The sequence below is a fragment of the Nannospalax galili genome, unplaced genomic scaffold, assembly GCF_000622305.1.
Source record: "Nannospalax galili isolate Female #2095 unplaced genomic scaffold, S.galili_v1.0 scaffold784, whole genome shotgun sequence".
Taxonomy (NCBI): Eukaryota; Metazoa; Chordata; class Mammalia; order Rodentia; family Spalacidae; genus Nannospalax; species Nannospalax galili.
In genome coordinates this window covers 1050403-1067650 of record NW_008352133.1, presented here as the reverse complement: position 1 = coordinate 1067650, position 17248 = coordinate 1050403, and the positions used below count along the sequence as shown (strand labels likewise).

General features: G+C 41.1%; 1 protein-coding gene across 3 annotated transcripts in view; it reads right to left on the bottom strand.

The window, feature by feature from the left end:
- Ttc17 (tetratricopeptide repeat domain 17) overlaps positions 1-17248 on the bottom strand; it is a 144154-nt gene that overhangs the window by 53339 nt on the left and 73567 nt on the right. For 2 of the 3 annotated variants that reach the window (XM_008848928.2, XM_008848929.2), the window contains exon 17: positions 1233-1403. The exons of the other annotated variant lie outside the window; for it this stretch is intronic. In XM_008848928.2, coding sequence (XP_008847150.2) covers positions 1233-1403 — 171 coding nt within the window. The remainder of the gene's footprint in view (positions 1-1232; positions 1404-17248) is intronic. 3 annotated transcript variants of the gene reach the window in all.

Here is a 17248-nt window from a genome sequence, read left to right as displayed (position 1 = left end):
TGTCTTTTTGAAGCAGGGTCTCCCTGTAGCCCCAGCTGTCCTGGAACTCACTATGTAGACCAGGCTGGCCTTGAACTCATAGAGATCCTCCTGCCTCTGCCTCCCAAGTGCTGGGACTACAGGTGTGCACCACCACGCCCGGCTTACTTATTATTTTTACGTTATGTTTATGGGTGTATTGCCTGTATGTAGATGGACCTGTGCCCTGCAATGCCTGTGGAGGTCAGAAGAGGGTGTCAGATCCCTTAGAACTGGAGTTTCAGATGGTTGTTAGTTGCTATGTAGGTGCTGGGAATCAAACCTGGGTCTTCTGCAAGAGCAGTCAGTGCTCTTAACACCTAAGCCAACTCTCCAGCTCCCATTTCTGCTTTTAAAAATTTGCATCCACTAAGTTTGTTATCCCTACCCCGCAAGTGTATTTCTCTATATTGTAAAAAGGCTATAGTTAGGAAAACATTCAGAATCAAAGGCAGAAGTGAAGACAGCCTGAACTCAGGCAGTACCAAAGGGGGCAGATGAAGAAATGGGAAATTCAGTAGGTCTTATATTGAGGAGATAAAGTGGTGTCTGCCTGGGTGAATTGTGATGTATTAACAGACACTAGGAACATGAGAATTGAACATTTTACAAAATGGGGCAAAAATAAAGTCAATTCAACTTCAGACAGGTTAAATTTAAAATACCCGAGGCACATCAAAATGAGGAACCTACTAAACATGACCTGGGTTATGGAGACCAGTTGGTTCAGCTGCATTCATAGGTATCTGACAGCTGAATTCTAGGTATCTGCAGCACAAGACAAGACACTGCAGGACAAGATCAGGCTCAGGACACTGGGTAACCCAACAAATAAACACAGAATGAAGAATGAGTGAAAGAAAATGAAAAAGATCATCTGAGGATGGGATGGGCCAAAAGCAAGTGACTCCAGAAGCCACCAAGAAATTATCTTTTGTCATCGACTTAACAGAATAGTAACATTGAGAAGAAAGACAGGAACATGTACAAATGGAGTCTGTTCTAGCAAAAGAGGGACTAGGGTAGAGGAAAAGTGTATGAAGACCACTAAACAGTAGTGTGCTCTGCCTCACCATCTGATGGTCACCCATGTGGTTCTAGCCGAATGGCTGCTGTACGGAGGAAACAAATCCTTGAAAGGAGAGAAAAGCTTAAGCCTAAAGCTTGAGAGTTGATTTTCCCCCAGAAGCACAGCTCAGGTCAAATCAACTTACTTTCCAGTCTAAGGGCATCTGAGTCCCTCCCTGAGTTCTCAACAGAAAGCACAGGGTCCTCCTCTGCTCCTTGCTCAGAGGGCTCTTCTCCAGCAGCATCCAGTGACTGTGGGTTGTCAAAATATTTCTGTTTGTCATGGCTGTTGTCCAGGGTTTTCTCATGACAATGACCTCAATGACAAGAGACACAGATAGACACATTAGAAACACCTCTCTTTTGTTGTCTCATAATGAAAGGTCCCCAAACACCAAGAGCAAAAAGGTGACAACACAGGGCACACAGAAATCAGTGAATTGGAGTACTTTGTGATTCAAGACTTTGCATTCAAGCTCAAGTTTCGGCTGCTTTGCTATTGTAAGGATCAAGTATTTTGGTGAAAAGCCAGCAACAAAGATCAAGCCCCAAGATCTTGTTCCATCCACAGAGGCTGTGAAATATCATCAAAGGTGAGAATTGTATTAGTTGAATATATCTGAGAATGGTGAATTACATATAGTCAACTGTTCTTTTATCAGAGCTTAAAATAAAACACACCAAAGGTCCCTTGGGAGATCATGAAAAAGTTATACATAAAAAAAACCCAAGGACTTAAAGGAGAGTAATAGCACAGGCTCCACACTTGAAGGTAATGTAACACAGGTGGATATTCCTGTTTTAGAAAACGAGTTTTAGTCATATGGATAAAGATTTTCTAAGCCCCAAATGTCACTTGAATGATATCCTAGCACCATTGGCTGCTTTTTTGACTCATATGGTAGGAATGATCTCTACTACAGTCATGCCAGTGAGTTAAAGGATTTGATCTTATCAGGGATTTACTTAACATGAACAACTCCCAATATGAGTGAGTCCCACCTAATGGTCATTTTCTGGCTAAAGGTTACTGGGCTGTCATGACTGCTGGGGCCATGACCTGCTTATGCTGTCTCTCCTTGGCCAATCATTTACTCCACACTAATGCCTGGCTCACTCAGTGGGTGTCTTTCCGTCCCTTCTGTCCTAGGTACACTGTCATGGAAGACGCAGTCACTGGAAGGCCACAGCTTTCTTATTAGCGATAATTCTTTGATTAGGGTGTGCAAATCATGGCTCTCCTTTACCAGGACTCTGAAGCTTGACCACATAAGGAGCCAGTCTCCTTTCCTGGTTCTGTGCTTTCACACACTGCAGGCTACCGCATCCAACAAAAACATGTCACAAGCTGAGGATTTGGTTTCAAGAGTTTTAGCTTTCAAGACCTTAAGCAACTTCAGAAGACAGGAGATACGAAGTGGACAGCACCAAGGCAGCATGCTGTGCCAAGTAAGTGCTTCAGGGAGAAGCTTTGAGAAGCCAGAGCTTGAATCCTGAAGCACTGGGTAAGCCTACAAAAGGGGATTACAAGGAAGTAGCTTGTAATTTATGGAGTGCTTTGGTTTTTATCCTCCTAGTTAACCGTTAGGAAAACACCATGTATTATTAATCTTCATCTTAGACACGAAGAAGCTGATTCTCAGTGAAAATAAGTAACCTAAAGTCAGGCTAAGATTAGTGGTAGGTCTGGGATTAAGTCAGGCCTATCTTCACTAGTTGAAGTCCTCCTAAGGGAGAGAAGCACTGTAGTCAGAAGGAAGCATTGCAGTCAAGGGACAATAATGTGTTGGAGCAAAAGTAAAGTAATTCTTCCTTGTATTTGGGAGGCAATGGGGTATACAACCCAATGGAGACTGTGTGTGTGCTCATGCATGTATGTCCATGGAGGGTCTGTGGGAAAGAAACATGAGCAACCGCAGTTGCATTCTTTCCCCAGATTCCACTGTGGAGGACAGAGCTTGCTGATTTGCCTCCCTTCTGTTTTCACCAAGCGGTATGAACAGTTACAGACAGAGAAACTAAGCATTCAAACATTAAGAAACAAACAAACCAGAATACTGACAACCAACATTCTCCACACCCTTCTGACTTCACTATGAAGAACTCATACTTCTCAGAGACAACTCTTAATTGGGACATAAATAAGCATGACTATTCAAAGCAGAGAGGAAATACCAACAATGAGGATGCTGATTAAGTCATTTTCACCTTGATGTAGGCTGTGTAAGATGTACATCAAAAGCAAGAGCAATCCCATTCTCTGAAGCTACCTTCCACTGTACCTTGCCTCTCTTCTCTTTCTTTCCTTCTTCCTACTGGAAAAATGTTTCATCTTTTAAAATGTCTGCAATATAAAAAAATGCCTCAGAGGCCATCTGTATGATATGATCAGCTAAAGACCTCAAAGCTAGAATCAGTACCCCTGCATGGCCTCAAAACCCAGACACTTTCCCAAAGTCTGTGCAGCCGAAGAATGTCTTCTCCTCCAACTCCCCCTCAGAAGAGGGGGAGGGAAGGAAGAACGAGGAGTCATTTTATATTAAGGTATTTCTTAGAAGCATAAAAATAGCCCAATGAAAATCAATACTTTAACTACTGAGAACTATGAATACTAACTTTCTTATGCCAATAGTTAAAAACAGACTGCTTTGAGATATCATTTGCCTAAGTAGCTGGGTTAATAGAAAGTTGCTACATAACTTCAAAATTACATGTTCAGCTGCCTAAGGGGGAAGTGAGGAACTTCAGACAGAGCTAAGTCTCTGGAGTACTGACAAGGCCTGGCCACATACAAAAATAGCTTAACACCACAAAGTAACACTCAAAAGACCTGGGTAGGCTGAGGCAGAAAGATCTTGAGTTTGAGGCCAACCTGGGCTGTACAGAGTGACTGAGGAAAGAAAAGGGGAGGGAAGGAGAGGGGAGGGGAGGGGAAGGGAAGGGAGGGAAGGGGAGAGAGAGAGAGAGAGAGAGAGAGAGAGAGAGAGAGAGAGAGAGAGAGAATGAATGAGAAAGACACCTTGGAGTAACAGAGCATCTTCCTTACTTTGTACTGATGCAAAAATGAGGAATACAGCTTAGACAAGCATGACATAATTTTTTAAAAGAACTACATGATTTTAATGAAATGTTTTAGGTTCCAGGTGAAAAGGAAAACACTTCTCTGTGCATAATGCTCTGGACTTGCTTACAAAGCATTCCACATCTAATTCAAGTCTAACAGTTTGCTTTCTTAGAACTGAGGCTATGTGGCAACTCCAGCTAAGCACAAGACTCTGTGGAGGGCACTTCTGGTTCTGGAACTGCTCTGAGACCTTCGACATGTGCCTGGAGTATCTGCTGTACACACTGGGTTATTAATATTGACCTACCTTACAAGCGTATTACAGAAAAAAAAAGATATTTAATACTCCTTGTCAAAGTATAAGTCTTCTGAGGGATAAAACCAAAACTGATTTTGTGGGTAATTTTTCAGAGTAAATCAAGTTCCCAGGAACTCCCATCATTTCTAAGGTTAGGGAACTCTCTTTTCTTCTCATATTAATTCTGTTCACAAAGTGCCTAGAAGACTGCATTCTACTTCCTAATATGTTAAGATAAATCTTAGCTGGGTGTGGGGTTCCATGCATAGAATCCCAGTTCTTGGCTGAGGCATGAGGATTAAGAATTTGAGGACATCCAGGGCTGTAGAGAAAGACCTTATCTGAAAAAAAAAAAAAAAATCTGAAATCTTCTGAATCTTTTAAAATTGGTAAAGAGAATCCTGGTTGGGTACTTCAGGATGCTCTGGGGCTGGTTAGTTATAAAGTACTAGAACATCAGAACTAAGCATCAGAATTTTGAAGGAGCCCAGTAACTATGTAGCACCCCCAGTAAGTCAGTGGGGGTCCTTTAGCTAGGCAGCACAGCCAGAAGGGCCTCAGCACCCAGCCTGGTTTCCTGAGCTCCAGTTCTGTTTTCAGGACCTCCTAGTCTCATAAACCAGGAGGAGTTACTTTGAATCTCTTTGTGTATCAGTTTCCTATCTGCAAACTGGGTTTAATAATAGTGTAGCTTAGTTTGTTGTCAGTTAGAAGACTGAAGCACAGCCTAGCATGTAACAAGCTGCTACTATTACTGTCTCCTTGAAAAGTAACAATGGAACAGGAAGTTGTCCCAGTGTGACTTTTTTTTTTTTTTTTTTTTTTTTCAACAAGGTCTTTTGGCTATGACTATTGTAGGATTTCTTAGTATGACCCACTGGCTACTAGAAGAGCTATTAATCAGCATACCTGTGTGCACATCTGTGTATAGTGAATGCTAGAGGCATGCAGAGCTCCTTTTCCCAGTCTTTTAGAAAATGTGAATTAATTCAGATTAAACTGCCCAACATTTCTAAGCCCTAAAATACTTGTTTTAAGAAATTAGCCTCCCGCCAGGTGTGGTGGCACATGCCTTTAATCCCAGCACTAGGGAGGCAGAGGCAGGTGGATCTCTGTGAGTTCAAGGCCAGCCTGGTCTACATAGTGAGTTCCAGGACAGCTGGGGCTATAGGGAGAGCCTGTTTCAAAAAGACAAAAAAAAAAAAACAAAACAAAACAAAACAAAAAAACCCCCACCCAAACAAGATAAAAAGAAATTAGCCTCCCACCCAAATACTAACCAGGCCAAAAGAAATTAGCCTCACAGTCAGCTTTGTCTCTGAAGGACACTGCAATAGTGTGAGCACACTGCCCTGCAACATGAACACTGACTACAGACACTGTGTGAACTGACGCTGTGCTTAGTTCTGTGCAGCTCAACAGCACTCTCCTCAACTTGTTCTGAGCTTCAGTGCTTCATCCAAATCTTGCTCCTGCTAAGATACTTTTTCTTCTCAAATACAAGGAGTAATAATCCCAAGATACATGTTATTAATGATTTCTAAGACATAATAATTAAACTGATCACCAGCACGACTTAGAATTTGAATTCGAAGGCAAAACTGATGATAGAAAAACAGGCTCTGTCAACAGTAGAACACTACAAAGGTCTGCCCACTGCCTTGCTCTAGCAGCCTACAGAACGCGCAGTCTCTTTTCTTCTGGCTTTCACATACGCTACCTTCCAGGAAACATTCTGCTAGGTCAATATAAGGTCCTTGAGTGGAGAATACAGATACCATTATCCTTTTAACTGATAATATTTCTTTCTCCTTCACCTTTCTACTCAAAATTGTACAATTATAAAACTGAGTTTTGTTTTGCAAACAGGCAACAGAAATACCTTGTAAATGTTTCTTTTTAAGTTGTAACATTTCTCTGGTAAACTTTTTAGAAAAAGCAACAAAATAAATTACCATAGAACAAAAACATACCTTTCAGTGGCTCACCATTCTTATACAAAGGGACTTTAAAATTATTGGGACATTTTTATTAGGGCGGCCTATGGGGCTTTAGCATCACGCACAGTGAACAAGCAAGCTGTTAGAGGAAGAAAGAACCCTCACTGGCAACAGAACCTTTTTTGATTTATACCTCCAGGGATGGTGACAGGTGACACTCCAGTAGGCTCCACCCCTCTTTTGTTAACTAAGAGGAACATTCCATACTATGAAATCAAATTCTGTCTTAGTCCAGCTAACAACTGTCTGTAACTCCAATTCCAGGGGATCTGATGCCTTCTTCTGACCTCCAAGGACATTGCATGACACGGGTGCACTTACATACATGCAAGCAATGCACTTATACACATAAAATAAAAAATAAAAATAAAATTCTGCCTTAGTGAAAACCTTAGCATATGAACTTGGGCAAATCAATGATCTATTTATGTCGTTTCTTTATTTGAAATGAAAAGATTTCATTGAGTCTCCTGTCCTTCAGTAAGGAGATTCTTGAAAAAATACTGACGAAACCACTTCTAAAATAACACAGAACTCCTTGAATTTGGGAGACTGCTCAGTTGTTAAGGAATACAGGTAGGACACCTCCTTTGCCCTGTGTTGTCTTCTACTTGGGGAAGACAGAAGAAATGATTTCATCAGCAGGAAGGGCTCCTTAGATCTGTTCTTATTCAGCAATTATTGCTCAATGAAAGTCTTTGCAGGAGACTTCCAAGTAATGGTTATAGACTGATTGGCTTTAAAAGTGCAGTGTCGGGGCTGGAGAGTTGGCTCAGCAGTTAAAAGCACTGATTGCTCTTGCTCTTGGATTCCCAGCACCCACATAGCAGCTACGGACTGTCCTTAACTCCGGTTCCAGAGGAATCCGAAACCCTCTTCTGACCTCCGTGGCATTGCATGACACGGGTGCACTCACATACATGCAGGCAATACACTCATACACATAAAATAATAAAATATTTTTAAAAAGTGCAGTGTCAGAGATAAAGAGACTATATTTGACACTTAAAATTGGCAATTATAGGCTTACACTGGGATTCCCTCCTGGTGAGGTGAATGAGTCAGAAGAGAGTAGGGAAGAAAGAAAAAAAATAAAGCAGCGAGCAAAGCACATGACCCTCAACGTGTGTGTGTGTGTGTGTGTGTGTTTCCCTTATACTACACATCCTGAGGAGGGAGTATCGGAATCTGCTTTGTCCATTTGGGGCTGAACTGACCTCTGAAGACCTGTATTCCCTTGCCTCCTCATAGAGGCGAAAGAGGAGACCTGCCTATCAATCTGGCCTTTGGATCCTGCCACGTATCCTTTCCATAAATGATGACATTGGAACATGAAGTCAGTGCCAGTGGAGACAGAACTGTGACTGTCAGCTGATAGTAGCGACTTCAATGATGAAATCCAGGTTCTTGGGGGTGTAACTTCCTCTAGCAAAGTGAGTCATCAGATGCCATCTCTCAAGAGTAGAACCTGGTCATCAGACATCTCCAAACAGTAAAACTCGGTCATCCGAAGTTTACCAAAAAGCTTACTATGAGAGTAGTTTCCATGTAGAAACTACATGGAAAAAATGTTAACTGTCACTGCCACTCCTGCTTTTAATTTAAGCATCTGGTACAGTTCAGCTTACAGAAATTTTCTCTATTCTTCAGGATTACTGCTTTACTCACAGATATTAATTTTGAGTAAGAGTAAAAAGGGACATTGTAACTTTTATTAAAAATAATGGAGACTGGGGTTGGGAGAGACCTAGCAAGACAAGACCCTTTTCTGTATTGCTTCCTTGGTGGAAGCTACAGTCTTTAAAAGTTCTACATCACACATGCAAGAGTGGGGTGCCTACATAGCACTCTGTGTAAACAGTAGATGCAAACAACTCATTATTTGTTACCACTGCTACTACACAGGCATTCTGAAATGCAGCTACTTTTACACTGAAGTTAACTCTGTGCCAAGCATAGGAAAGGAGCAGAGGGTATGCTGGGCTCATATGAAGGCGAAAAAAACCCATTAGTTCTTGCTTTCAAGAATGTTAGAGTCCTGTTAAAGTGACTGACTACATCATTTATAATTAGGGGACCAGGTCAGTCACATGGTGAGTGGGCCTTCAAAGTGGATAGGTTGGTACTTGGGAATGGAGATGCAAGATTATAAGTACGAGCTGCAGAAACACGTGCAAACACATGAAACCAGGAAATCAGGACACACATACACACACACACCCCACAGAACACAGGTGGAGGTCACAGGATAATTCTTGGGAGTCAGTTCTCTCCTTCCACCATAAGGGTTCTGGGGCTCCAATTCAATTCATCAGACTTGGGGGAAAGCACCTTTACCCACTGAGCCATCTTGCTTGCTCCACTAAAATTTTAAAACCCACTCAAGTCCTTCTACCACAGACTGTTAGTCTCCTACTTCCCTGTCTAAGGATCCTACTTGCAGGTGTGTAAGAGCAGAGGCCTCTGGATTTAAGCACATCTCCCTACACTCAGGCACTGACAGCCAGTGCACAAACTCAAGTGAAAAGCATAGAAAAATAAATTATAGTATTTCACCATTTCCTTTCGCTTTATGTGATCATGTCAAAGGCACTCATTTCAGAGCCCACTTTGCACATCCTCACTGGGTCTGCAGGACCTTATGTCCATTGGCTACTGACTAGGAGAGGTGAGGTGCATTACTTTTTGATGTATTCAGGTTTTCTCTAGCTGTGTTCACATCATTGCAAAACATCAAGAATCAGAACACATGCCCATACCATACCAGTTACCACCAGCCTCCATTCTTTTCTCCTGGTCTGTTGTGCTTATCACTTTCTGTATCATCACTTTGGATGTTTTGGATTTGACTGGATTATTAAACAATGCCTGACAGCTGCAGAGGTTTAAACTGCTTTGAGGAAAGCCTATATTGAATATCAAATCTGTTTTTTATTTACATGTAGATTATGTATCTTGAAATAGGGTCTCATGTAGCCCAGGCTGGCACTGAATTCACTATGCAGTGCTAAGGATAACCTTGAACCTCTGATCCTCCTGCTTCTACCTCTTAAGTTCTGGGATTACAGTCATGTGCCAGTATGCCCCACGTATGCCATGCTAGGATTGAACTCAAAGCTTTGTGCAGGCTAGATAAGCCCTCTACTACCAAAGAAGCTACATCCCCTAGTCCAGGTCTGCCTTCTAAAAACAACTAAATGAAAAAACAAAGCGAAACTGAGCTCTCGGTAGCTGTGAAATGTGATTCCTATGTCTCCTGAAAGTCGGGCATCATAACTGAATAAACTTTGGTGGATGAGGAAAATAACAGATTGAGATTTTCCTATTCAAAAAACACCTGTTTAGTATGAAATAAACTCAACCACTAGTAATCAGTACTAACAATGAAAGAAAAATGGGGACAAACACCCAAATTAGCAGGAACACATGCATACATCTATAGGAGATATCCCTGGGTCATTTGTATTTGAAAATCTCATGTTTTTTTTCCTAAGAGGTTCCTATTTGTATCAGGCCATGGAGTTCCTGAGGCACCATTAATCAATCAAATCTAGGTTTAAATACTTGGTGCTCATTGTTTTTCAAAGAAGCCTCCAAACTGGGAAATTATTTAAGCTGTCTCCTAACACAAAGCATCTTCTCAGACACTTAAAAAATGAGAAAGAGCCCTCGATCAGTGATGAATGGATCCTGCACACGTGTGTTGTGTGCATTCTGCCAGTAATCTTTCCGAGAGGGGAAGACTCATGTAAAGTTTAACATCACAGAAACTTGGCTGTCTCCAGAAACATGTAGAATGAATGAATGAAATCTGAAGATTTAAAATAAGTCAAAATCTAGCACACTTGTCTGACAAACAAGTGTAGAGGCCAGTTCCTCTGAATCTATCATTAGACAGAAGTACCCAAGCCGAAGGACCCTTGTTCAGTAGTTACTGGGAGCTGGGAAGCTGCCCTGCTGACCCTGTCCATCCGAGGTTTTGCTGTTGTTGCTCTGTAGAGTCACTCTGTCCTTTGTGATGCGAATTTGGGAAATCACCTAATTCCTGATGCACACAAACAAAGATGTCTAAATATAACTTTCCTATTAGCAACCCCTGCCAGATGTCCCTATAATACACATAGAATAGAAAAGAACTGTGATTTAAACTCAATTTACTAGTCCTCAAACCATTAACGACTTCCTTCTAGAGCTGGGAGACAGCAACCCTCACACTGGCACAGATGATTTGCACACTTTGTGTTCAGCTCTGTCATTCTGTATTCTATAGACAACTGTAAAGCTGCCATGGTCCCCATCCTGGCTGCTTTCAAGAAGTGCTTCCGTGTTTACGTGACAGGTTGGTCTCAGTTCTCTTTAAGTACTGAAGCCACGTCTGCAGTGTTTCAGCTCCAACCGCCCTGGAGAAACAAGGAAAGCACTCACTCGGCTGATAGTACATGCTTGGGCTTAGAATATCTTCCTCATATGCATGCATGTCTTCAATCACCTATCAAGTTTTTCTACTATATTCAAGCGTGATTGCTTCATGTTTCTAACAGGTGAATTTTAACTAAGGTTTTTGTATTTGTGTCCTATGATTCATAATGTTTCCCAAAGAATGATTTCTGGTATTGTTTCCTTTTACCTGGAAGTTATTTTAGTTACTTACTGGCAGGATAAAACATGAGCTATATTTCAGAAATTAAGCCAATAGCTATAAAAGTAATTCAATTATAGAACTCACTCGAACACTTCCATTATCCTAAAATTTATTCATATTGTTTTAGTGAATGTACTTCCTCATTTTATAGAAATGTTTTGCATAAAATGAAGCCACAAATGACTTTCTAAACTGTTAAACCCAATTTTTCTCATGAACTACTGTCTAATTTCCCCATAATACAGTATCATTACTTACATAGTTTTTTTCTCTAATGGATTCATAGTTTAACCACATGCTAATTTATGTTGAGAGGGAAAAATTAGCACAGGTCAAGCATCCTTAACTGAAAATCCCAAACTTTTGCAGCACTGATATGTCACAAGCAGAAAGTCCCACAGCTGGACTCAAGTGACAGGTCCAAAGCATGGTGCACTCCAAATATAGAAAGTCGTCTTCAGGCTATGTGTGTAAGGCACATATAACACATAAAAGATTGTAACACTTAGACTTCGGCCTCATTTCTAAGATCTCACTAAACGTAGATATTTCTAAGCCCAAAATAATCCTAAAACACTTCTGGTATTAAGCATTTTGGATAAAAGATACTTGTACCATTTTTTTAAATATATCATAGGACTGGTGTGTTAGTCATGACACTGATGCCCATTAAAATAAATCATAAGTAACACCTAGAAGTCTACATAGTCCTGGTGAGACTTGATCTGGGTCATGCTGTGGGTACTGATACAGGACACAGTACTATCAACCTCTCTTTCCTTCTTAAACTGTCACTCTGACCTCTAGCACCCAGCTAGAATTGTTATCCAATTCTTCTATTTTCTTACCTTCATTTTCTCTGCTCTTTAAATGCTGATATTTCTGAAAACACCCTAAAAATTCTTTAAAAACTTTTGAATTTTTTATGTATATAAATGTTTGCCTACATGCATGTAAGTATACCATGTGTGTACAATGCCCGCAGAAGCCAGAAGAGGGCGTCGGATCCCCTGGAACTGGAGTTACGGTTGGTAGCTACCATGTGGGTGCTGGGAATTGAACTCTGGTTCTCTGCAAGAGCAGCCAGTGCTCTTAGCTGCTGAGTCATCTCTCCAGTCCCAGCCTGCACATTCTCAGGGAACTTGAGGCACCAACAATGAACATGTCCATCAATGAACTAACTCTTTATTTCAGCACAGCATCAATGTAGAGATGATTCGTCCTCTGTGCTTCCTTTTTTGATTAGTGACATTTATATCTATCTACTTACCAAAGTTTGAAACCTCTCTAGTCAATTCACATTCTAAACAGCTATCTTCATTCCCTCCTCTTTCACTAAATCCCTGTCATCCTCAGCCCATTTTCATTCTCCTCTGGCAACTCACCTCTTATTTTGCTCAGACACAGCCAACACAGTCCTATCCCCAAATCTTCCAGCATACCTGTGTTTTAAACTTGCCTACCACACCTCTCCCCTCTTCTCAAAAACTTTGTTTTTACAATGAACTCTTTTCTGCATCTTTCATTTCTCCCTTTTCATTAGATCTTTCATGGGTAAATACAATGAAATGCTTTTAGAACCTCAAAACAAGACAAACTCCCTCAATCCCACAGTGCCCTCCCACTGTATCCTGCCTGTCTGTACCCCACTATAGTTTGCCACCTCCATTTTCTCACCTCTTCAAACCCCATATCAAGCAAGGTTTTCAGAAGTCTACCAACAACCTCCATGTTACTAAATCCAGGATTTATTCTGCTTTTACTCAACTCAACCTCCCAGGATGTATTCTGGCTTAACAATAATGATGCTCTTGATTGCTCTTTTAAACGTTTCACCTGGCTCCTGAGGTAAACACACATGTGGTCTTTCTACTACTTCCCTGCCTACTTCATTACAGTTCTCGACCTTCCCAGCCTCAAAGTGTAGGTCCAAATGCCCTAATCATGAATCAGTGACTCAATCTCCATTTTATATTAGTTACTCAGGTACTTCCTGGCAATTATTATTTCTAGCCTAGGCCTCTTCAGTGATCATTGTGATATTCATTTGCACCACCTACTCATTCAAGAGGCAACTCAAGCGTAACCTCTCTAAAACCAAATTGTTTTCCTTCTTGACCTTGCTCATTCCTCATTCTTTATTAGCCCATTAAATTAGACAATTTGTCCAACTTTTCAGGTTCCAACTGACTTCCTTGACCTCTTTATCTTTCATTCTCCATACCCTTCTAGAAATGTCTTGTTATAGCCTAAACATAATCACTTCTCACTTTCTTCCCTTCCATGCCCCTGATCAAATCACCATCATCTTCATGGGTACTTCTGTGTGTATGTATGGGTGTGCTCACCTGTGCCTGTGCATGTGGAGGGGAGGTCAATATGGGGTGTCTTCCTCTGTCATTCTCCACCTTATTTTTTGAGACAGGATCTCTCACTAAACCCAGTGCTCACTGATTACTGGGCTGGCTGGCCAGTGAGCCCCTGGGGACCCCCTCATCTCTGCCCCCAATCCAGTTTCATCCCCTACCTTCTTTATGAGGACTACAGATGTGCACCATCATGCCTAGCTTTTACATGGGTGTTAGGGATCCAAACTCAAGTCCTCATGCTTATGGAACAGGCACTTTACCCACTGAACCATCTCCCCAGGCCCTCTAGTGGACACTTCTGCAATAGACCCTAAGTGGTCTTCTTGCCTCTGCCCACATACCCCCACAGGCTATAAGCCAAAGGAATCCTGTTAAAAGGGAATTAGATCATTTCACTCCTCTGCTCAAAACCTTCCAAATGATACTTTCTTTCAGAATAACAGCCCCCATTATCAAAACAACCTCCCAGATATTAAACCCAGTTCTCACCCTTCCCCCATTGCTACTGCAACCACACCTGTTTACTCCCTAGCTATTCTTTGCCTAAGCCTTTGTGATGACTAATCTCTGTCTGAAATGCTCTAATGCTGCACATCTGCCTGGCTCAGAGCCTCCTTTAAGTCTTTGCTAAAATGTCACTTCCTCAATGGGGTGTCCCTCGATGCCCATGACACTCCCGTGATGTTTTCCTAGAGCAGTTCTCTTACAATAGACTAAATAATTATGCTTATAGGCTCTCTACTCCCTAGTACTAGAATATAGCTCCATAAAAGACCCAGAGCTTTTTTTGTTTTCTTGTTCCAAGAATATTTGTTGGCTAGCATACAGCATTAGTTGAATGAATAAACTATATCCAAGTTCTTTGGATTAAAGAAATCAAATACTATTTTGTTGCTTAAAAAGATTATATTCACAATCTTGTCATAGTGGCACACACCTTTAATACCAGCACTTGGGAGGCAGAAGCAGACAAATCTCTGTAAGTTTGAGGCCAGTCTGATCTACACAGCAAGCTCCAGGCCAGCCAGGGCTACATGATAAGACCGTGTCTCAAAAATAAAAATAAAAATAAAAATAATCACAGGTCAGTGAAATGGTTCAGTGGGTCAAGATGCTTGCCTTGGAACCTTGGCAACCTGAGCTTGATACCCAGGACACACATAAAGATGGAAGGAAAGAAATAACTCCATAAAGTTGCCCTCTGAACTCTACGTGCATGCTCCTCCTCCTGTCTCCCCTGCAGCATCATGCACACACACAATAATAAGTAAGCAATAAATAAATAAATGAAAACTTTAAAAAGATTACATTCACTGTCACTGCAGGGGAAACAACTCAGCTGTGAAACACTTGTCCTGCACATGTGAGGGCCTGCATTCAATCCCAAGCGGGGAGAAAAACCAATAGATTCTATGAATATCCACTATCATATTTCATCTTTATTAACTTCATTTTTCTTAGCTATTACTTGGCTAGGACTCACTGTTTCTCCCACTTTTTCATGGTGGGGACTGACCCCAGGGCTTGTGCATGCTAGGTCAGCATTTTAGCACTCGATGTCTGAGGTTAATAATCTATACTGACTGGATGGGTAGTTGTGGCAAGAGTTTAGGCAAGGATGAGTAGGTTCATTCCTCAAAAGGAAAAAATTATATGCAGGGCAAAAATCCCAAAGAGGGCTGGGTCTGGTGGTGTGTTCCTATAGACTCAGCATGCAGAGGGCTGAGGCAGGAAATTTAATGAAAATACATGGATGTGACCTAACTGCATATTGAATCTTCCCCCAAACCTGGTTTGTAAGTCTATCTAAAAAACAAACATAATCCTAGCAGTTCAGAGGAAAAGAAAAAGCAAGGGTTCTTAACTGCAGGTGCTACATAACCCACAGGAGGGCAGCAAAGAACAGCATTTCTTTCAAATCTAAATGCCATGTAAAATGCTTTAAACTACAAATCATAAATCTACAGAAATTAAGGTTGAATACAGACTAAAACCACAGGCAATGAAATAAGTTGTAAAAGCAGATATGACTTGTTTAAATGGATGTGATAAATGGTGACACTGTGAAAAGAATTTAAGATAATCCACCTGCACACTGCAAGTTATTAAATTCATGTACATGACTTGAAAACTGTTCTGTTTCTTTTTCTAGATGCAACAGCTATCAAATACATATTATATAGAAACTTGCAAAAAATTCTAAGAATGCTTATAGTGAAGTTTGAATTATTTTGTACAACATTTATTCAGATTTTCTAAAGATCTAGTATAATATTTTTAAGTAGACATCTTGTGAATTAACAAATGAACAGAGCTCAAAAATCCTAGGTTTAACGCTTAAGTTGTTTTGCTAAACATCAATGCTTTGCAAAACTAAGCATCTCATGCAAATGAGGTCTAATAAATATAACCTACTATTGTACAAACAAGTGTACCCAAACGCAAGTGCGCGCGCACGCATGCGCGCGCGCACACACACACACACACACACACACAGAGTCTTTTTTAAAATTTTTAATATTGGGCATTTTAGAAACCTTGTTTATGTTAAGAACCACTATACATTCATTTAACAGATTTTATTTTACTATTTTACTTCTAAAACAACCAAGTAAGCTGTTATTGAAGAATGGGTTGAGCTGTAGTTTAGTTGTAAAGAGCCTGCCCAGTAGCCACAAGATCCTAGAGTCTACCTAGCACAATAAATACAGAAGACAAAAGGAACTTCAAGAATTAACTTCTCTCTTACAGTCACCTTAAGAGTGGACAATTAAAAAAAAAATCAGGGGCTGGAGATATGGCTCAATGGTTAAGAACACTGGTTGTTCTTTCAGAAGACCTGGGTTTGAATCCCAGCACCCACATGGCAGCTAACAACTGTCCGTAATTCCAGTTCCAGAGGATCTGATGACCTCTTCTGTCCTCCGCGGGCATTGCACAACATGGGTGCACTTACCCTCATGCAGGCAATACATGCATACACATAAAATAAAAATAATAAATAAAAAAATTTTAAAAATCAATCTTTAAAGTCTTTTATCATAACAGCCCTGAAATTCTGGTGTTTGACATCAAACTACTTAGAAAAGAGTAAATGATGTCAGAGAGAAACAGGGACATAGGAACATATATGATCCTGTCAACAGCAACTATTAAAATTATTTCTAGGTTACTAAAACCTTGGAAAAGCTATCAGTTAAGTAATTTTGCACTAATTGGTACATCTTGGAGAATATCTAAAAGTATGAACATTTTCTGAGTACAGTGTTTATTGATTTTTAAGTCCAATGAAACAGTATTTAATAGAATATGTATCTGTACAAGTATTATATAAAACTGGGCACTACTATCCTCAGGCCTCTTGGGGTAAGTCTATAGCGCAGCTCTCCGCCCCGGGAATACCTAAGCCACATTCCCCCTTCCATTCCCCCCCCCCTCGCCGTTCTGTACTCCTAGTTTGAGCCCTGTGCCATTCCTAGTCTTGGGGCCCCAGACACCTGGGGAACCAATACTGCTTCCTGACACTTCTCACCCAAACCAACTCAGTGCCTTTCTTGGGCACCAGGAGCACAGCTTCTGGTCCTGGCCCCGCCCTCACCTCCCTCTACTTCCCTGGTCCTGGAAAACACGCCAGCCTGTTTCTGGGGCGGACAGCCTCTTTCTGGGGCTCCGAGGCTTACCTTTACTCTCCCTGATCCTTTGCATCCAGTACAACCCAGCTACTCAATCCACTCCCTGGGAAATCTTGGGGCTTCTTCCCACCCCATCTGCCTTTGCATCCCTGCGTGG